The 22077-nt window shown below is 52.5% G+C and overlaps 2 protein-coding genes across 3 annotated transcripts in view; one reads left to right on the top strand and one right to left on the bottom strand.

Moving 5' to 3' along the window:
* Positions 1-22077, top strand: part of ELP4 (elongator acetyltransferase complex subunit 4) — a 201284-nt gene that overhangs the window by 175234 nt on the left and 3973 nt on the right. The gene's annotated exons all lie outside the window — the stretch shown is intronic.
* Positions 9862-22077, bottom strand: part of LOC310900662 (uncharacterized protein) — a 111104-nt gene continuing 98888 nt past the window's right edge. The window contains exons 5-6 of one of the 2 annotated variants that reach the window (XM_083838950.1): positions 12628-12787; positions 9862-12524 (exon numbers count right to left, since the gene is read on the bottom strand). In XM_083838950.1, coding sequence (XP_083695076.1) covers positions 12749-12787 — 39 coding nt within the window. In that variant the 3' untranslated portion in view covers positions 9862-12524; positions 12628-12748. The remainder of the gene's footprint in view (positions 12525-12627; positions 12788-22077) is intronic. The other variant, XM_083838953.1, reaches the window with a different exon arrangement.

The raw sequence follows: 22077 nt of genomic DNA, 5'->3' as shown, positions 1-22077 counted from the left end.
GAGGCAGGCAAACAGTCCCCTCGCCAGCACCAGAGCGCTCTCTGTTTGCCTTTTTATCTCCTCAAAAAAATACAGGGAGAGGGAAGCGAGGCAGGAAGGTGGGGGAGCGCCGAGAGCAGAGTCCGTGTTTGGCTTTCGCATCGCCGCAGAGGCCGAGGGCGACTGCAAAATAACAACAACAACAATAAATAAAAAGGAGAGGGGGGGGAAATTAAAAATAAAAGCTACGAATCGCTGCGCCCGAAGCAGCCTGGGCCGGGCCCCTCTCCCCTTCGGACGCCGCCCCGGGCCGCCCCCCTGCGCGCAACCTGCGCGCTGCGCCCGAGCCGCCGCTGCCCGGCGGGGCCGGGGTCTCTGAAGCGGGGGGAAATCGGGCGAGAGCCCCCGCCCGGGCCGTGCTCTCCCTCCTGCACCGCCGGGCGCTGCAGCTTCACCTGGGCTCGCCGGGGAGGAAGGGGGGAAGGAGGGAAGAAGGAGGGAAGGAGGGAAAGAGGGAAGCGGCTCCGCGGCGCAGCGCGCACCGGAGCCCCGCGGGCGCGGGGCGGGAGCCGGAGCGGCGGGGGCAGGGGCAGGCGCACGGCGATGTGTTACAAATTTATAAGCATTATACATATTTGATTTACACCGTGATACGGAGGGTGGCTTTTTTTTTTTTTTCTTTCCCGAGGATGCCCCAAACCCCCGTGTTCACATAGATTGAGCAATTCTCAACACACACTGTAATAATGAGCTTTAATTCTCTATCCAAGCAGAACTTGAGCAATAATAATAAGCACATCAGAACAATTTGTTTACTGTGGCATTGCACAGGCTTCAGGGTCCAAGACTAGCTACAATAAACGGTAAAAAGCAAAGGAAACTCTCTAGAACAGGAAAAATATTGCGAGTAGAAACGTGGTTTTGGCTTTCAAGGAAAGAGGCACTTGACTAGCATTTTAGCTGGGATATTTTGCCCTTGTTCAAGGTATGTGGTTTTAAATACTTTCTTTTTATTTCCCCACACGTTTCTTTTCTCGTCTAACATGTCTCTTTGCCCCCAGGATTGCATTGAAGCCCGGCTGCAGAAACCTAGTTTTGCTCTTTCTTTGCTTGATTTTTATCTTTTTATCCTCTCGAGCCGTCGGTTCCGTCCGCTCGCACTTTGACCGAAGCTGGGTACCTCCGGCTCTTCCCCTAAAACCCGCCGCAGCCACCTCCGCCCTGCCTTTGCGGGGCGAAGGGCTGGGGTGCCGGCGTGCGGAGGGCAGCCCGCAGGGCGCCCCCGCCACCCGCGGGGCGGTCCGGGAGCCCCGCCACGTCCCCCGGCTCCCGCAGCAGCGGGGCCAGGCGGCGCGGAGCTGCCCGGGGCCGGCGAGCCCCCGGTGCTGGCGCTGGCTGCGGGCTCGGGGCGCGGAGGGGCCTCTCGGGGGCTCCGCTGAAGGTGCCGCGAGGAAGTCCCGCGGACTGAGGCGTCCTGAAGGCAGAAATGCAGCCAGGGGAACGTTTCCCCGGTGTAGCCAAGGGAAGGTTTCCCCTCCTAAAGAATCCCACTGGAGCCGGCTCTATAATAGGACTGTTATTTTCAATGCTGCAACCTTGCTTTCTCATTAAAAAAATAAATACAAACACCTTTGCTTAAAAAAAAAAAGTATAATAGCTATAAATCGTCTCTTTATACTCTAACTTTGTAGCTGGGCTTTCTGTCCCTATTTTTTTTTTCTCCCGAGGACTCCTAATGGTTTTAATTTGGCTAAAACTTTATTCTGGGCTGTCTTGAATTATTTCCCTTCTCTATCCTTTAAAACATTTTCATAATAAGCGTGACTCCGGACAATGTTTGATTTGTTTTTCTCCCCTCATCCCGGTTTAGACTGAGACATTAGCTGAATTCCCTGGGGGTGATTGGATGCAATTCGCTGAAAGTCGACAGGCACGTCCTGGATGTTAGAAATTCACTTTTCCTCAACGTGACAAGGCTGAGTTCGATCTACAATTGTATTTGAAAGGGCAATGAGCGGAAAGATCTCCCATCATTAAAGCCTCCCTCTTCTTTAGCGAAATAACAAGATACTTCATTTGCACACAAACACTCAGGAAAAAAAATCCCCAAACCCAAACCCAGCCGCGATAACTCGTTAATAAAGCGCTCTCCCTGCGTAATTTGGGAGGGGGGACGAGATATCAAAAGGTATCGGAGGTCCCCCAAAGCGCCCATGTGATCGAGTTGACTTTTTACTTTAAATCTTGAATAAGATGTGAGTTGTAACAAGGGGATTTGCACTTACTCCATGACCCTTGTAATTGGATTAAATATAGACTGAGACGTACAAAAACATACCAAGATTGACACCTGCCAACTGGACTTCCTTATGATTGATTGTGATGCTTCGTGCTGGCAACAATAATGAAATAAATTGTATGGATAAAACAGCACATTTGTCATTTCCGTGCCATAAGAGAGGAAGCCAGCGTGTTAGGCAAGCTGTTATCTGACAGACGAGAACAGCAGACAAAACTAAAGAGCTAAACAAGGATTCCAGACATTGACAAGACAAATTATAACTTGTCACAACCTTTTTAAATTCCGAAGTTTTCAATTAACATATATATTGCCGTTACACAGAGGATCGGCCGGACTCCGAACAGAAACAGGCAGGGACCGAGGGCTCCGGGGGGCCGCGGGAGGCTGCGGCGCCGGCTCTGCCCCGGCTCTGCCCCGGCTCCCGGCGCTCGCCGCAGCCTCGGCCCGGGGGCAGCCCCGGAGCCCCCGGGCTCGCCGTGGGCCGCGCCGCCGGGGCCGCTCCCGCCGCCTTTGTGCGCCGCCCCGGGGCTGCGCCGAGCCCGCGACCCCCGACGGCCGCCGGTGCGCGGCCTGAGCCGGGCAGCCCGGGGGCCGCGGGGCGGGTCGGGGCGGTCCGGCCCCCGCCGGGCGGTTTCGGGGTCCCCGGCCCCCTCCCGGCCCCTCCACACCGAGCGTCCTGCCCCGGGAGCCGCCGGCCTGCCCCCGGAACAGCCCCGGGAGCTCGAGGGGCAGCTCCAGCGCTCGCTTGTCTTTTTCTTAACACACCCCCGCTGCTTCTTTTTTTCTTGGTCCGGGCGGGTTTCTGCTGGGTCCGAGGTGGCAAACGCGGAGCTGCGGCAGCGCGGCTCTGTCGGCCCCGGCTGGGGACAGAGGGGCAAGCCCCGTCCCTGCAAACCCCCGGTCCCAACTTGGGAAAAAATAACTAATATTCTAAAGCGACCTTTCCGTTCGCCGTAATTACTGCCGAACTCATTCCTCTAAATTAAATGCTGCAAGTGATTTGAATCCTTGCAAAGCAAAACCCAAGTTCCATCGAATTAGTCGTAGCCTGCCTGCTTTCCCCAGTGACTGCATCTATTAACATTATAATCTCAAACACCATTTTTTATGTAACACTATTGTTAGTAAATCAACTCCTCAGGTCCACAGAGACGCTGACCCCTGGCAATTCAGTGAAAGTGTAATTATCTCCCCGAATCTTGGACAGATTTAAGAGATTACATTTCAACTAAATCTATATCAATGCTAATTTTTTCCAGACTCCAGGTGCTAGGCACTCCGAAATGGTGTTTCTGCCCAGCAGAATGGGTTACAAAGAGGAGAGGGCTTGCTGTGTAGAGGGCCAAAAGAAATGAAGCCCCACATAAAATTACACCTATTTTTGCTACAAAACCTGGTTCTTGTATGGCAAAGTTAAACAAAGCAGCTATGCTAAATTAGCGTTAAATAAAGGCTAGTTTAATGCTCGGTTACAGTCAACTGGTGTATATTTGATGGCTAATTGTCTATCAAAATTAAAAAGAAAAGAACAAATGATTCGTTATAAGAAGGTGTTAAAAGCTTCGACAAAAGGACATTTCACAAATATAATATCTGTGGATGGCGAATTGTCCTTCTGAAGCTTTTTTAATGTAGTAAAGGCCTGGGACTCCCCAGATATGAATAATGGGCAGAAACGTGCTCTTTTATTCGGGAAGAGCCTCTTTTAAAGCAGGCGCTCTAATAAACCCCAAAGCCCGATATTCCGGGAAGGAACCGGGACCCGGTGCGATGTGATTTCCAGCGGCCGCTTAGCTGAGCGCTGCCTCGGCGCTGAGAAGGCGTTTCCATGGGGTTTGCTGGGCGCTCGGACAGCCCCCAGCGCCTTCCCGACGGCAGCGGCTCTCGCTTGCGAGCCGAGCGGAGCGGGAAGGAGGCAGAATTTGGGGCTGCTGCGGGTCCCGGCGATTTGGGGCCGGGTGCGGGTGTAGGTGCGGGGTGCGGGTGTGGGTGCGGGGTGCGGGTGCGGGGTGCGGGTGTGGGTCCGGCTGCGGGCGAGGTGCGGGGCAGCCCTCCGGGGGAGCTGAAAAAGTCAGAGGTAAACCGGTAAATGGAAAAAAAAAAAGGGGGAGGGGGGGGAGGAAAAAGATCCCCAAGCTGCGGTGCGAAGCTGACGGGAGGAGGGCGGCGGAGCGGGCGCGGGGCCGGGGCCGGGGCCGGGGCAGCTCCGCGGCCGCCGAGCGCGGGGGGAGCGGGGCCGGGTGCGCGCCCCCGCGGAGGGCGTGCGGGAGAGGCCGCCCGTGCTAAAAAGGCCCGGCTAAATCATGCAGCAAGAGCGACAAACCGTCTGGAAAATGGACCCGCGGAGCAGCGAGAGTGTACTTTTTTATCTCTGACAACTTGTGTCCTAAAGAAACTATCTTGAAGATAATTGAAATGATTACAATTCATTGCTGCATTACTTTGAATATGAACAGTCAAATAATGAAATCTGGGTAATACAACAAAAATTTAATTTACATTACACCGCTGCTTGAGGTTTTCCTTTTTTTATGCCCAGCTTCCCCTAGAAATTTTGCGCTAACGCATCGCTCTGTACCTCGTTGCATTATTCATATTTTCGGGGTTATTTCTCCCCTCCCTCTCCCTCCGTGATGCTCTGCTCCGGGCCGGCCGGGGGGGCTCGGGGAGGGTCCGGGGGGCACCGGGCTGCGGCGAGCGGGACCCGGGCAGGCAAAGCCCCGGGCTCCGGGTTTCGGGACGGGATTTCAGCCCTGGAAGTTGCCGTGGGGCTCTCCCTCCCTTTCGCCCCGTGATTATCGTCGCTGGTTTTGCCGTCCTGGATGGATGCCGGGGCCGGGGGGCGGCCGGGGGCTGGCGGAGGGCGGCGGGGCTCTCACCTGCCCCGGGAACCGCCACGGAGCCGGGGCGACCCCTGCCCCCTGCCCCCGGTCCCCCGCCCCTGCCCCCGGCCCCGGCGCTGCCCGGGACGCCCCGGCCCCCTTCGGCCCCTCGCCTGGCAGCTTGCGCCGGAGGCAGCCTGGCCCTTAATCCGGGTCCGAGATGGACCGGTACACGTCCTCAATGCAACTAACTGTTTCTAAAAAAAAGACCATCTGGTAATTGTCTTCCTTTAGATCTTCCCTTAATTATGCTTTTAATTAAAGATGGTTCAAGGCATTGGACCACATGAAGGGCAGTAATTACAAATTACATTACAAACCCAACAGATGTAGCTCTATCTGCTGGGAAAAAGGTACCGGAATAAAATTTGACTAAACTTTAGGATAAATTAATCCGCTGCCTTGAGAACAGAAGCACATTTTTTATTATGCAGACTCTAGCCAGGATTTAAGTTCTCTGTCATGATTGTTTTCATATTTCTTTGACATCTATTGATTTGGAGGCAGCTGCAAGGCTTTGTCACAAGAGAGAAGAGCAGTCACAATATATTAGCTTGATGGCATAACTCGAATATGAGTAGGAAGGATAGAAACATGACAGCGAGCCACGTGACCGAATGATGGGTCTCCAACAAAATAAAGAAATTAATTTTTAATAAAAAGCTTTAAAAATACCACAGCCAGTGCAACAGCAAGGGGAACGGCAGAACTTGTTAATTATCGAGCACCGGCGGCTCTGACATTTACCACTGAAGACTGGGAGGGGACAGGCTTTAGGTTTCCACATAGGACCCATGCAGAAGAGGCGAGGAGCGAAACCCCCTGGCTGCGCCAGGCACCCGGCTGCGCTTCCCTGCCAGGTGCTGGGAGTGAGCATCCCGCTTGGCCCATACACTGTTCGGAGGCGAAACCCCAAGGGTTGTTAATGTAAAACCCCTTTGGTGAGCAGATGCAAAGAAATGCAGACCCCACAGGCTCTGTAATGAGGGAAGGCAGCGCAGGCTCCGAGATTTCCAGGGGGAATATCGCCCCACTAATCTGTGGTCACTGATGGCTCCGGATAAGCTCCTCGTGATGCATATTGTAGGGCTGCATGAATACAGGCATATGAACTGCTGCAAAATGAGCTGGTTTGCAGAGGCTGGCTGGCACGTCGGGAGGAGATCAAGAAATTACGGGTGCACAGGTTTACGAAATCGAGTTCTGGTTCAGTGGCTAAGCACATCATTGACAGTCAAGGGGCTGTTTTCAAGTCTACCTCCAGTTCAAAGTATGCGCCTCTGCTGCCTTTTGACAAAATCCTGTGCTAAATGGGGGACTGGGAGCTCAAAGTATTTGAGCAGGTTTGGGCAAGGTAGCAGAATTTCCCTGTCTGGGGGAGGCTGTTCATTAAGGCAAACCTTGAAGTCAATCCAGAGAGCAGGGACAGTGAGAATTCACGTCAGACGCTCCATCAGACCGTCAAAAAGAAAACAAGTCGGGAGGTTTTGCCTTCCCCTCACCCTGCTCCTTGTGTGGGAGCAGCAGGGCACCCGAGCCCTTCCTTTCTGTGGGATCGGGTGCGGGTGCCCCGGAGCTGGTGCTGACCCATGTGTGGGCATCGGGGCCTTGGCTTTCCCAGCCCGTGCATGGCATCGTGCACCTGGCCCTTCCCTGGTGGTGCCGTGGCCTCACTGAGGTCAGCTCAGTGGGTCCGGCCCAGCCGCTCGCAGCCCCAGGAGGCAGCAGGGCACGAAGCGGAGCCAGGCACGGCCACGCGCGCACCTTGTGCACAGCCTCAGCCCCGTGGTCACCCTTCCGCGCCCGCTCTGTTAGTAGTGTCACTTGGTTTGTTGGTCTGACGTGCGCTAAGTGCTGTGACTGTCTGCCCCGTTTTGTTGCTGCTGCCTGGATCTCCTCCTGCCTGCAGCGGGGCAGCTCGGGGCGCTGCTCCTGGCTTCTCCAGGCCTCTGTGCTGGGGGCAGCGTCCGGAGGGACCTCCTCGAATGCCTTTGAACCAGCTGGCTCCGGCTTTCCAGAAATACTGTAATTTGTGTGTCAGTAGGTGTTGCTGGATTGATCTAACACACGATACATTACTGCTCCTAGGCCCTCGTTTTATTTCAAAATGGGCAAGCATAATGCTTCTCTATTTGTTCAAGTTTTAGGCCTGTAGTTTACCACCTTATATGAGTGACCCCAATGACGAAATTTTGTAGCAGAAACGCAGAATAATTTCTGGCTTAAAAATGATGTTAATAGGAAAATTACATACACCATCCAGGAAAACCCGTGCATACAATACAACTGGTCAATAGCAGAGTGCAGATCCTTGCGAAAAAACTTGCTGTGCTTCTTCACAGAAGCACTTTGTATGTGTTCGTGTGTCAGCAGACAAAAACATTTGCGCCAAAATGCAATAAATGCTTTTAAATCACCAAGTGCAGGAAATAAATATGTTTCCATGCTACTTTGGTTCTTTGTGATCAAATTGCTCTGCCGACAGTCCCATGTGTCCCCATTCAGCGAGGATGCAACATGCTACCGGACAACTGTTTCTTTGTGAATATGTGAAAGGCTGCAGATGTTTCACTGCTCTGCTGGGTACGGCGCAGAGCCTTTTGGAGAGGTGGCGTGCGCTTGTTCACGCAGCGAGCGAGCAAGCTGGGATGCTCCTCTTCAAGCCATGAGGCTCAACAGGTGCAAAGCGACTGCCACGTGCATGGCTCTGGGGCTTGCAGGATGGCACCGAGCAGCCCTGGTGTGAGGGGCACCTTCCCAGGCCCGCCTGGCGTGGCCTGAAATCACCGCTTGCGTGGTGCGGGGCGCGTTGTGGCAGCTGCTGAACGATGCGGTTTTGGGTTGTTTCACAAGCCAGCACTGAGCACGGCTCTTTTTTTTTCCTACCGTTTTCTGAAATTGAGCTTTTTGTTGAAAAATGGCCATTCAGCCATTCAGTGTGGAGAATGTGCTATCTTAACCAGGAACCGCTGACTTCTGGGTGTGCTTGGTAGGGCTGAAGGTGAACGAGAGCTGATGAAGCCCGTGGAAGACTCTGAGCTGGTAGCAGTGCGGCTCCCAGCCATGGCCACGTGTGTGTGAACTGCAGGCGAGCAGCTTCAGACCCGTGGGGCAGTCCTGGTGCACACGTGGGCTTTCCTTGGAGTTCTTCTCAGGTTACCAGTGCAGGGCCATGAGTGGGGAGCGGCTGCGTGGGCCACGGGGCAAAGCACAGTGACGCAGGTCAGCCTAGGTGACCAGAAAATCCTTCTGCCGTGTTGCCGTGTGCCTTGCGGAGCCACGTTTTTAGCATGCGTGTAGATGGAACATTGCAATTTTCTCCTGTTTTAAAGAAAGATTGTCTCAATAACACATCATCACAGGAAACAAAGGGTGAGAAAATACTCTCTCCAACCAGAACGTAAGCAGATTTAACACTTCCAACAGGCATTGACAATTACTTTCCTGTGCATAGCAATGTCACGTTTTTAAGGTTTAATATTTTGAAGCACAAGCCATGTAAGACATTCGTGTTAGGCACTGTATTTGGGATTTACCTTTCTCAGGGACAGCAGCTTCATTGGAGTGGGTCAGATGTGGTTGGCTTTACGTGAAGGCAGGAAAATTGCCCATTCCACACCTCTGCTGGTGTGTGGCTTCCAGTTAGGTTTGGGAATATATTGCAATTCGGGTAAAGAAATAGTATCTACTAGTATATGCATTTCAGAGTAAGCAGGGAAAACTTGAAACTGCTTTGGTGTTTGGAATGATAGAAATAGTTTTAGGGTATTTCCAGGAATTTCTAGGAATGCCAAGGTACATTTACTGCATGGCTTTTCAGTTTATTACACAAATACCATGTGTATTTCAGAAATACATGCATGTATTAGATCTTAAAGATTAACTTAAATAAGAACATTTCTTCATACATTTTTACTTTTTTGATGAATTGAAAATTGAAAAAAATCAAGCTGTTGCTCAGAACGTTTTCCTGCTTTCCTTAGCAAACCAGTCAGCCGTCCTTAGCCAACAAGTTGTAGCCCATTTCTCGTAAACATTTGCATTGCCTTGAAGGCCAGCTACATAAAGCATTGTGTAAAGCCATACATTTAGGCTCTCTGTGTGTGTTTGTGCATTCACACACACATAGACATGGCCCCACAATTTTCTGTCTCTCTCAGAAAGAAAATCTCTCTTTCTCTCCCTCTTTATTTTATTTTATTTTATTTTATTTTATTTTATTTTATTTTATTTTGGTCAAGGACACATTTATCTGCATAGGATCCTCTATAGGACAGGACTGTCAAAGGGGTTAATTCTACATGTGCAAACTCTAACTAAAGACGCAGCAGCACAGTGCTTTTTCTGTATTGTTTATGTCCATCCTTACAAACAAGTTTACTTGTTTGCATTGAGAGCCAGGTGCTCCCTTCACACCAACATGTCAGCAAACAACGATCGGGAGCTGTACGAACGCTGGTACAACACAAGGCAAATCTGGGGCAAAACTTTGGCAAATATTGAAACCTCACTTTCTTGTCTTAAACAACAGAACAGTCTTGGCCTGCCCGTGTTTCATGTGCTCGAAGTGTGCCTGCTGCCGTGTGCGGTGTGCCCTGCAGCTGGGCTCGGAAGGAAGCCACTGGCTGCCTAGCTCCCTGCGGGCAGCAGCAGGGCACTCCCTGGGTGCATTGATTTTACACGTTTCCCCCAGAGAAATCAGAAATCCAAAAGCAAACCCCATCGCCCAGGGACAATCTGTGGATTTGTCACTGTCCTTGGAGGACTGAGAATCCTAAAATCAATGACCAGATTACTCTGATCCGTATTTGCAGATGTCTCATCTGCAATAGATACAGTATTGACAGGTTTCTTCATTTTACCCGACCATTTCAGATTGCCAAGTGGGAAAGCACAGAGGACTGGTAATTACATTTGTGGTGTGAGCAATGCTTAAGGAAGCCAGAGCCACGGCACTTGAAGGGACCGTAAATCGCTGCAACCTCCTGCAACATATTTGAGCAGATATTTGATTACGATTTTGCTGGGCTACATATGTTTTTGCAATAGCAACGATACATTTCTGACTGAAGCACTGGGATGGAGAGACCCTCACACGTGTATACTTGCAGGTGCGTGTAGACAGGGGGCACAGCACTTCCCGGTGATGTCCATTTCAAATTGTCGATGCTGCCATTTCACCACTGATATCTCCAGGAACACGTAGGCAGCTTGTGCTGAAGGGCATGGTGTGGAAACCTAGTAAGACCTTCAGAAAGGACCAGGACTGTACTGCTTCACGTTATGTGCTTTGTGAGCAGTAGGACTCCACATTAGCAGCACTAGTGGGGATTCAGGGGTGAGAGGGTTGTGCCCTGACTATAAATTTCTTTTTCCAGCTGATATTTTTGGATACAAAGAACTAGCGAACGCAGGGCTGCGAGCAGTTGTCCACCTGAGCTCCGCAGTGATCTAAGCAGCTTGTGCTCACCACCAAGCACATCTGGCAGGGGTGTGCGCCACGGCCCAGAACCAGAGGCACTCCCAGAGCTGGAGACCAGAGGCCAGGGCTGGGGGGCGAGCGTGGACGTGCACCACCCCGCCTCCTCCCCGCCGGCCGCAGGGCCCTGCACAGGGATCGCTGCCCGGCCACATCTGCAGGTAGCCGGGAAGGGATCCCGCTCAGATTGTGCACATTTTGCAGATTTTGCACTTGGCTGCCCAGGTTTTCCAAACGCCGATGTGTTTTCCTAAGGGTTTTTCATGAAGTTCCAGCATGCCGCGTGGTTCCTCTCTGAGTCACGCTCCGAATCCCCTCTCTCCACAGAAATCTTCCCTTTAACGAGCAGCCGTAGCATCCTCAGAGGGTTGTTTCTAAACCTCCATGCAGTGCGTGCACAAATGTGCAGCCTGCATTCATAAAATAAGTGTGTGTCCCAGGCTCTTAAATTTGTGGGGGGTGAAGCGGAGGCTGAAGCACATTGGTAGCTGCTGAAGTTCTTAGGTAATAAGGGATTTACAGCAGCCTCTTCACTGATTTTTTATCCTTGTCTTCAGCCAGCCCTTTGGCCATGTTTATTGCACATAGCCATGTTCTTTGCTTATTTGGAGGAGTGAATTAAGCATCTCTGCTATTTACAAGTCACTTGGAGCTTATGCCTGGAGCAAGATAAAGAAAGGATCTAAAATCAAGGCAAGGAGTGTTACTTTTTTTTTATTATTATTATTATTATTTTTATTATTAAATATTACCCGAAGAATGAAGCTGCTATAAACTGTGCTTCATAGTAAATAGACATAACCACGTTCTTGCTTTTAGATACCACCCCAACAGTTCCAGTTTGAATCAAACCAAACCACCGAAAAAAGCAGCGGTAAAGGGAGGGAAAATCAGTGAGGAAGAACTGGCGCTAAGGGGGAGGAAAGTGAAATGAAAGGAAACCCAATACTGACAGATTATGTAGAGCAGAAGGAGATGGGGTAGAAAAAAAACAGTCAAACGCAGACAGAAATATGCCGTCTGGCAGGAGGGGGCAGCCACAAAAGCCAGCCAAAAGGTGGGCGCTTCGCCCTCCCCCTGAAGCAGCACACACTTTCTGTCCTGGGGGACCCCCCGGGGGAGCGGGGCTGTGGGGAACAAGCCCCCCATCCCGGGGGCACCTCTGTACCCCCTGCTCCAAAAAATGGCATGCGTGTGGTTTTGCAAGTGCTGTCACTGGGGCATGGGGCCACTGGCTGTGCCAGAGCTACCTCGCAGGCTCAGGGCTTTGTGTCCCGGTGGTGCAGCGGCACCAGGGAGGCAACCAGTTTTGGGTTAGGAAAAGTCTTCGTACATCGCACCCGATGAACGCGTGGGTACAGCAACAGCACAGCGAAAGCAGCCCTTGCATTGCAGAGCTTGTAAGTGAATTGGACTCAGTTTTGATCTGCTGTTTTGCAAACGACTTTTGTCCTGTGTTACGTGAAACAGATTTTTGTTACTGATATGAGACACTCCGAAGTGGTACAGACGCCCTCGCAGTAGCTGGAGCTTGCTTGATAGGAGTACCTTCGGTCAGATGCGTGCGCTCTTCTCTTAGCCACTGCTTAGCTACTGGCAAATCTACCACCTGAGCAAAGTGATTGGGAAAACTGCAGAAATGCATTTTGTAGCACAAATCTCTCATGCAGTTTTACTAAATGGATTTTACTTCCAGGAAGAAAACATGGCATGCAATCATTTTGCACATTTTAAATTATACTTTATTGCCCCGCAAAGCACATCAGGAAACATCCCCACGTCCGCAGAGGACTGGTGCCAGAGCAGGTTCGTGCCGGTGTTCAAAGATGAGACTGAAAACTTGGTGTGCGAGGCCCCGCAGACAGCATGGTCACACCGAACCCTAATGGGGTTAAAGCCAGCAAAACACTATGTTAAATCACGCAGCCATACTCTCGAGAGCACAAACCAGGAAAACAAAGTGTTGCACTGCAAGCGTTTTTTACCAAGGTGTTCGTAGCCGCTCAGTGCCCAGGCTCTGGGCCCCACTTGAAGAGCTCGTGTCTGGTTCTTGGAAGCATTGTAGGGAAGGGGATCAAGCCCTGCGCAGGCTCTCCTCAAAACTCTTTAGCACTGGCAACTTTCATTTGCTGCAGAAAACTTGACCTACGTATAAAATGTAATGGGATAAAGGGAAGAGCCCCAATGCAGTCTCAAAACCGTAAAGTGATTTCCTGTGCTGTTTTCATTAGTGTCTGCAAAATATTATCAAAATACTATCTGCATAATGTGACAGGGAAGGGAAAAGATCAGTCTTGAAAGTTCTTGGAGGCATTAATAATTTCCTCTGGCAATGAGAAAACCTGCCCACACCTCGAGCTTTAGGAAGAGCAAATGGAGGCAGAGAAATCCCCGCTGCTCTCTGCCCTGAAGCCAGGTTCTTAAATTTATGATCACTTTTATTTAAGTTTCTTACACTTCAGCAAAACGCAGCAGAGCTTGACAAATTCATTTTGCAAGAGAAAGTCTGCTATGACTTGTTTTCCTTTTGTTTTTAAAGTGTGGACACAGGGGAATGCATTCCTGAAAAAAAAATTCACAAAAAAGACGTTTGCACCGTTGCCGAGCTCGATGTCGGAGAGCAGCGACAGGGTGCTGCTGCCAGCCCACCTCCTGCTCTGCACCCGAGCAGTTTAGGACTCTTGGGCAGTTTTCCTGCACCAGGTTTGCCCCCAACACAGTTCCTAGCCCTGTCCCTGGGGCCACGGCACGCCACGCTGTGCTCCAGCCGGTACCGGCACCGTGCAGCACCAGTCCTTGGTCGCATGGCAGGTGCTGCGCAGGAATTGGGGCTTACAGGGTTTAGCTTTCTGGGCAGCCAGAAGGGTTTTGTTTTCAGAATGCAAAGTTAGAATTGTTTTTCAATGATTATTAAAAATTAACGAATTTTGTCAGGACCTTGAAATTATAAGTATGCACTGAGCTGGGTCGCTCAGTTTAATCTCCAGTATCTTTGACTTCCCTAAGTAGGTCACGTCAGCAATGAGTGCAGATGTCATAAGATAAGGTTAAAAATCCAAGCAAAAAATACAGAAAACATGTGATCCCCAAACTCCACACCCCATGAATACTTAAAAACCCTCAAACATTGTTGGGTGAGAAGCAGTATCCGGAGAAGAACTAAGTGCCTTTTTCTTCTAAAGCAGCAATTCATGTGGCGGCTGGTGGCAGGGACCATCCAAGAGAAATAAGGCCACGTTTGGGTTTGTTGTGCAGGGCCAAGAGGGGTGAGGGTGAGACCTGAGTCATGGGAGGCCAGTGGGCACAGAGGCTCAGGGCAGGTGCTGACCCTTCTGCAGGGGTGTTGGGGCACCGCACGGCATCGCTGCAGGGTGGTGGTGGGCACAGAGCAGGTGACAACAGCCCTGGAGATGTCCCCTGGTGGGGGACAGGTGGGCAGCACCAGGAACTGGTACGGAAAGGAATTAATATGGAATTGATATGGGGTTTTCCTCAGGCTTGCATCTTCCTGTGCTAGAGGGAGCAAGGTCAGGAGATGCTGATGTGGATGCAGATGTGGGACGGAGATGTGGGATACGGATGTGGGATGCAGATATGGATGCTGATGGGGAGCAAGGGAGCCGGGACACATCCTGCCCTCATAGTGCCCCATGTCAAGGCCAGTCTGAGCTGGGACTGACTCTGCAATGCAGCTGCATGCCCGGCTCCCTGCCACCAGCCCGCTGTCACCCCTTGCTTGGTAGGGAGCCGGTGCTTGCCCAGGCTGCTGGGGCTCTCACCCGGGCTCGCTGTCGCCTGCCAGCAGCGCAGCGTCCGGGAGGCAGGGATAAAGCACTGCATTGTGCTCGCCCAGCACCTTTTGCTCGCCCACAATCTCGCCATTGTGCGTGCTTTATCATGATTAAATTCCAGATGAACATACAAGGGAAAAGTTCATCAAAACAGACCTGAAACAATGGGTGTTTGAAGGCTTTTCAAGCGCGGCTGTCGCGCAACAAGTAGTGCTTTCCAAAGGCAGCCAAGTTCACGTTCAGCACAGCGACCTGGCGGCAGCACGGGAGCGGTGCTCCTTGCTGGGGCTGCGCGGGGCTCGGGTGCGGGAGCAGCCAGGAACGGACGGGAAAGGCAAATGCTTTATTCATAGCAGTGAGTGGCGCATTTCTGCTCAAAATATAAATAGTGAATGTTTGTGCTAATGAAATGCTCTCTAATGGCAGTTGGGAGATTTTGCTTTTCCCTAGGTGGAAGTGCTGGGAACTCAAATAGCCAGCAATATTTTTTTGCAAATCACAACCATGTTTATAAGCTATAAACTGTGCAAAATGTGCTGTCCACTAGAGAATTTTAAGACCCAGTTGCAGCTCATGCATGAGATCTTTTTTGTTTTGTTTTTATTAAAACATGATAAAAGAGTGGGAGCCGGGGCATGGGGAGGGCCAGGTGTGCCATGGGCTGGTGTGCTGGGGCAATGCCGCGCAGGGCTCTTTGGAAAGAAGTCCATCACGTAGTGCCACAGACCTCATCCAAAGTCCCTGATAGCAGGGACTGAAACCACATGGCTTTCTATAGGATTTTAAGCCATCAATTAATATTTGTTATGAGGGGTTGCTGGTGAGGGCCGGCTGCCTTCTCTGCTGAACCCAGGGAGCCAGAGGCTCCATGGGCAGAGCAAGCACGTCGCTGTGTGTCAGCCAACGCCCCTGCTCTTGGCAACCATGTAAAGTGAAGGCAGTGAATGCAAATAAAAATCAGAGGAAAAAAGCCTCTTAAAGTCTTGTAATTTCAAAGGCAGCTACGTCCTTCTACTGGATTGTTTTTAAATGTGACCAAAGCAGGGCAATAGATGAGCCAAAGAACCCCATTGCAGAGGGTGTTCCGTGGAGCAATCCATACTAGGAGGGTATTTTCTTCAAGTCCATATAAAGTAGAATGTGCAGGTAATCCATGGCTAGAAGAAACCTGCAGGCTGCTGTGAACACCCCAAGAAAGGCTCTGCAACACGGGGTAAACAATTAACACAAATTTCGAATCGCTGCACTGTCACCTTAATAGGCAGCGAAGTCAGCCACGATGGGCGTAATAGGATGAGACAGTTTAATTCTTGTTATGACATTAGCTGCAGACTTGTACAACAGCTGAAAACGGCGGAGCGAGAAGGGCTTCCAGCCGCTGCAGAGCTGCACTGCACCGCTCTGAGTGAGAGCGGGGCACCAACGAGGGCTCCCAGGCCCAACGAGGAACAGGGAACAAATGTCGCCCAAGTGTCTGAAATCCCATGGAGGTGTTTTCCCTCCTCACGTGTGGCTGATGTTCTTTTAGAAAGGTTTATTTCAGATAAAGAGGTGCCATTTCGCAGAGCCCAGCAGTGAAAGCAGCTGGGAGGCTGTGCGCGATATCGTGTTATATATCAGAGACACGCACATCCAGGAGGTGAACTGAGCTGATTCTGTTTTCCCAGCATTAAGCTTCAAAAAATCAGAAGTCACCCAGGCTTGAACCTCAGACAGACAGGTAATGAGCCGTGACAGCCCTTCGCTGGGATCCGCAGGAACGGGCAAGCAGGCCTGGGTGTCAGCCACAGAAACGCGCTAATCAGACCCAAATCTCCGAGTAATGCCGCCAAGCGCCAGCACGTCGCTCCGAAAGGCGGGCGGGCGGTGAGGGGAAGCCCGGGAGACTGTGGGACAGGGCGGAGGCGGCCATCACGCTGGGCCCCGCGCGGCCCTCACAGCTTCGTCAGGGCCGCGGGGACATAGCGAGGACATAGCGAGGACTTGACACAGCGAGGGCTCAGTCGGAGGGCCTGGCCTTGCTTGTGTTTTACCGCCCTGCCTTTTGTAGCGTTGCTGTTGGGAAAATGGGTCACGGTCTCCTTTTAGGTCACGCAGAGAAATTGCGCTGCCAGCCTGCCCCTTGTACGACGCTTCTGCGTCTCTTCAGCAGTACTTACTGCGTCTGAGAGTGTGGGGTCTGCAAATATACAACGTGGTCTGCTAGGAAGGTGAGGAAAGCCCCACCTCGAGCTGGAGAAGGTGTAGCTGAACAGTAAGCCCTCTCCTAAATACCCATCCCCTCTTTATCAAGAGCCCCGTGAGCACTCTGCTGGCCAGGCCCTGGGGTCTCCCTGGTGTGGGAGCTCCCCGGGGCCCAGCGGGGCTGTGGGGGCTTCCCAGGGGAGCTGCTGGGGCAGGCCTGCCAGCACACCGCCCAGCGTCCCGCTCCTCCGCAGGCTCCGTCAGGCAACTCGTGTTTGAGAAAAGGCCGAGCCGCAGAGCTGCCACGTCCCGCGGCACCTTAATTCTTTGTGAAAAGGTGGGGTAATTCCTCATGGAAACGGCTGGCTCCCAGCCTCCTCCCGCCCGGAGGAGGGCTAACCACACCACCCCTGCCCGGGCTGCCCCGCGCTGGGCCAGCAGCAGCTCCCGGCCTCTCGGCACAGCCCGGTCCCCCTGCTGCAGCCTGCAGCTGCCTGTGTGGGACGTCGCCGGCTGCTCCTCTCCCCCAGAATTCACCTCCAGCTTTTGGATTTCGCGATGCTAAACCCCTGTGGTGAAAAGGGGCTTTCGTGCCTTTATATGGAGATGCAAACCTGTATTAAGCCTCAAAAGATGTTTTTATCGAAAGATCTCGACAGCTGCCAGCTTCCCTAAATCCCAAACTATCATTACGCATTTAGTTGCAGACAGGGGATTTTTCTGGACCTTCCCTCCTGACCCAGTGATAAAGCCAACTTGGTCTGAGATTGAAGATTCATTTATCTCTCCTTGGCAATTATCTCTATTACTGCCCGCAATCCTTCCCAATCTTTCTAAACAACATCCTGCTATTAAAGCCACTTGGCAAGCATTTAAAGCCCTGGATAAGTTAACCATGCACAAAATATCCCACTTGGGGAAGGATCCAGCTATAAAAATAAACGGTTTACGTTCCGAAGGGCACGGTTCAGGATGGGTATTCTTCGTTTGTGAAGAGAGGTCATCATTGCTGACAATAAAATTATGTAGGACCTGATCCTCCCCCACTGAGCTCAACAGCAAAATCCCTCCTGGTTTCAATGGTGTTTTCCGAGATCAGCCGCCGGGAAAGCCAACATTCCTCAAAGTTGCTGAAAATCTATAATTGGATATATTAAGAGGGCTTTCAAAGGGACGTCAGCTTTGGAGGCTTAGTGTAAACTGCACTGCAAAGGGGATCCCCGCACGTAAGTCAACCCGTGCAGCTAGTTCAATGTTACTTTGCGGCGTGGTCTCTGACCAGGGAAGGCCAGGCCAGGCCCTGCGGCCTCCACCCCATGCCCCAGCAGGCTGCGGAGGCCAGCGGGCGAGGCCAGGGCAGGGGACGCGGGGCCGGCTGGGGATGTGCGGGGTGCGATCCTGCCAGCCTCGGCTGGAGGCACCACGGCGCCCAGCCCCTGTTTTCACAGGCTCTCTGGTCTCCTGTCACAACGCATCTCTGTGGGAGAGCCGGCGGAGCGTTGTGATGAATCTTGCCATGCCTTGCATGTCCATATTTAGTAAAATGAAGCTTAAAATGGAGCCTTTGGGACAGGAATTGGATGCATCCCCGAAAGACAGACTTTTAACTCACGGGCTGAACTTCAAAGTGTTCTTTAACTCTCTTTTAAAAATGTTCGCTGGTAGCTTTTTGGGAACTGGAAACCTCCCATTTCTACTCGCCCACTGCTTTTCTGGTCCACCAGCAGTGTTTCCCTTTAGTGGTCAGGGGAAAGGGGCATGGGTGCAGGCGAGGGGCACCGATGTGCCCTGAGGACAGGGATGCCCCAGCTGTGGCTGGCACCCACCGAGGGATGCTCTGGCCGTGCCACGGCCCTGCAGGAGCCCTGTCCTCAGTCGCACCCTCCCCTCACTCCTACAGCCCTCCACAGGGCACAGCCACAAAGCTTGCTCTCATTCCCGGAGAGCTCGATTTTTGAGTTTTCCTTCCCTTTTTAGTGAAAGCTGAAATTCAGCAAAAGCTGAGGAGGCCACCACAGAGAGCCACAGGTTCACCACGCTCGCTGGGACCAAGCGGGCCTGGCTGCAGCTCCAGGATGCACAGCCTGCAGACACAGCAATGAAAGGAAATATTCTGAAAGGGATGAGTCAGCTGGAGGCCGGGGGGATCTGACTGGAATTTAAAAAGTTGCGCGGCCGCGTGCCGGTCTGAGCCCTGCCAGCTCAAAAACTTGTGGGTGCAAAGTGCTTTGTAGCCTGGCATAATGGTGTCACTTTGCTGATTAGCTGACAAGCCCTCCCCAGGATGGCTTTAGGCAATTAGAGAGGCGTTACTGCAAGCCGTCCTGCCCAGGTTGCTGCCGGGCTGTCGGACAGCCACGAGCTGCTCTGTGGCACCGCGCGGGGCAGCCCGGCCGTTTGGAGGGAGCACAACTTGCAGGCCAGGTAGCAACTTCCAAAGGTTTCGGGGTTTGGCCATGAGGTTTTTTAAATAAATAACATTAGAGTTCCATTTATTTGTGGTGTGAACAAGACATCAGTCCAGTCACAGCAAATCAGAGCAGGTAACTTCTCAGAGAAATTTCCTGCCATCTTCGTCCTCACTCACATGGTGCTCGAGTTCATTCCCCTGCTGCCAGGGATGGCTGACAAAGGGCCCGCAGCGAGCTGTGAGCCAGGAGCAGTTTTCACTGAGGACCTGTAGAGGACCTTTACACTGGGAAAAGAAGCACCCGTGAGTTTTAGTCCAGGCAACCTAATTTCAATCATAGAGGTGTTTGCAAGCACCTGGAGGGGCAGTTACCGATGGGGATTTGTCCAGTGCTGTGTTAAATAACTCTCGTTATTTGCTACAACAGGAGAAGTCCTGTCACACAGAGAAAAGCCGTGGATGTACCCCTTGCCTTCAGTTTTCTCACACCTCAGGTAGGCAGTGCTTCGCAAGCCGTTGGCCTGAGCAAGGCTGGGCAACGTGGCTTGGATGAAGGCCGTGTACGAGACGCTGCAGAGCCACAGCGACAGCAAGAGCTCGGCAGGCGGTTCAGTGCCACTTGGGCCAGCACTGGGCACGCCTTGCAGCTGGTCAGCCCTGCACCCAGCCGGCACGGAGCTGTCATTCCTGCCCCTGTGGCGGAGCCGATGCAGCGTGATTCCAGCCTGGGGCGGCCCCAGGTGAAGAGGACTGGCAGCAGGGGGCTCAGGAGGACCACGGCAGCTGAAAGGGGCCAGGTGGGATGCAGCAGGGAGAAGGGCTGCAGCAGGGGCAGAGCGCAGCCAGCCGGGCACTGCGCTCCAGGAGCGGCTGAGACACCTGCAGAGAGTTTGGAGGTGAGCAGCGAAAATGATGAGACCTGGAAAATAGGAATTATGAGGGCCAGCTGGATGGCCTGGGGTTGCTGAAGTTGACAGGGGAGAAGGTGCCGGGAGGAAGAGGTTGTGACAACCTTCCAGCACACTGAAGATGGTCACAAGGAGGAGGAGCAGGACCTGTTCCCTGCATGTGTCCTGCAAAGGACAGGACCACGTGGGCTTTGTGTGCAGCAGAGGGACTCAGCATGGACCTAAGGCAACATTAGGTTCCTCCTGCTGGCAGACGGGCCCTCCGCACCCCAGGATGGGCTGCTGGGGCGAGCAGGGGGAGACGTGGGCAGACAGACACCTGTGGGTGCTGGTCCAGAGGGCCCTGTCTAGAGGCAAGGGCAGGGTGCCGCTGCCTCATACTTGCCAGCAGTTCCCTGCCGGCCCACGGATTCAGGTGCAGGCAGGAGCATGCAGGAGGAGAAATGGAGAGAATGCTCCGGGATGCAGCTTCTGGGCCAGGGGCCAGCCCCCAGCATCACGCGGGGGTGGACAAACGCCTCGGGATTTGCTCACTCCAACAAACAGCGGCCGTCTGTCCCTGTCCGGCGCTGCTGGGACGGACGGGGACAGCACCGCTCTCTCAGGCAGCTCCCAGTTTTCCTCATTACCTGCCCTAAGCTTCTCTCAAAGATAAGTGGTTCTTGTGCAAAGCCGCTAATTTAGCCCCAGCAAAGGAGAAAATAAGTCTGAGCGCAAAAAGCTGGTAGGATTTTGACAATATGCACATCGAGGTTGGGCGACCAGTCTTAATTAGGCCATCTTTGTTTACATTTGATGTTTATCAGCTAATTGGCATGGCAAGGTGTGAGTCACACAGCTTCCCTCTGGCATGAAATCAGTTTGCGGGAGAAAAACCGGGAGAACAAATGATCCCAATTACAGGACACCCCACTGTGCTAATTACCATCCCGGGGAGGCAGAGCCTCGCACCCGCGCGCCGCTCCCCACCACCTCTCCGCCGCAGCAGAGGTGACGCCTGGCTGCCAGTCCCCTGCTGCCCATGGCCCTCTCAGGGCCCGGGCTGCCTCCTCCCTCACCCTTAATGTCCTCTCCCCCTTTCTCGTTCCGGCCCGGTGGAGGCCACGTCGCAGCCGCAGCTCGTGAGAGAGGCGTCGTCGTGCTTCCAGCGCCGCGATGCCCACCAGACCAAAGCCTTGATGTTGGCTGCGGCAGAGCCGAACCTCACTATCGCTGCTTGGGCTCACTGTCAGCGTTCAGACCTGCCTGGGCTCTTACCCCATTCCCACCTTTTAAAAATGTTTTTAAGCCATCAGCAAGCCGGCAAATCCACCGGTCCATCCACCCGCTTCCCTGGCACTTGGTTCCTGCACACAAACACACACACACACACACACACACACACACACACACTTGTGAGTCTGTACATCCTCACGTACTGTAAATCTCCTTCTTCCTCCTTTCTCCCCACCCTTTGGGGAGATGCCTTGCCCCCATACCCTTTCAGCCCCTATACCCTTTCCCCTATACACGAAGGGCCCAATGCGCAGGAATGTTTCTTGGCTGCCCTTGAGTTGAATGATGATCCTGGAGGCTTGGAAAAGCCACAAAGCTCAATGCTCTCTGTCTCCCTGTGTCTCTCTTGTCTTCCCTTCTTAGTAGGGGTAACAGATGGCTGAGGCTTTCACCAACAGTCCCGAACACATTGTCACTCCCAACTGAAAGTGAAATATTCAGTGGCATTTAAATTAAATAGACTCTAATGCTTCAGTAATATTAATTACGGTTTCATTCATCCCTGGCCTAATAAATCAACACATAAAGATAGGATGATCCTGGGGCTGGCAGCAAAGCAGGGCTATTCTGCCCTTTGTAAGGTTATGCACACAAAGCCCCCATTCTTACAGGGACATGATGGCCCCTCCAAACATCTGTGCTCAGCACCACTTGAGGAGAAGCCAAAGTGGTAACATTTAAACTTTTCTTGTCCAATTTGTCCACGCAACGGGGCTCAATTCAACGAGAACTTTCAGGGAAAATTAGAAAAAAAACGTGTTAAGCGGGCGAAAAGTTTTCCCGGGTTGCGCCGGGGGGCAAGCAGATTTATTCCGGCAGCCCTGCCTGCGGCACAGGGCAGGCTGGCCCTTCTGGCGGCTGCATTTT

The sequence above is a fragment of the Anser anser genome (genome assembly GCF_964211835.1).
Source record: "Anser anser genome assembly, chromosome: 5".
In the NCBI taxonomy this organism is placed as follows: Eukaryota; Metazoa; Chordata; class Aves; order Anseriformes; family Anatidae; genus Anser; species Anser anser.
Note: the sequence above shows the minus strand (reverse complement) of the source record. Positions and strands in the feature narration are given on the sequence as shown.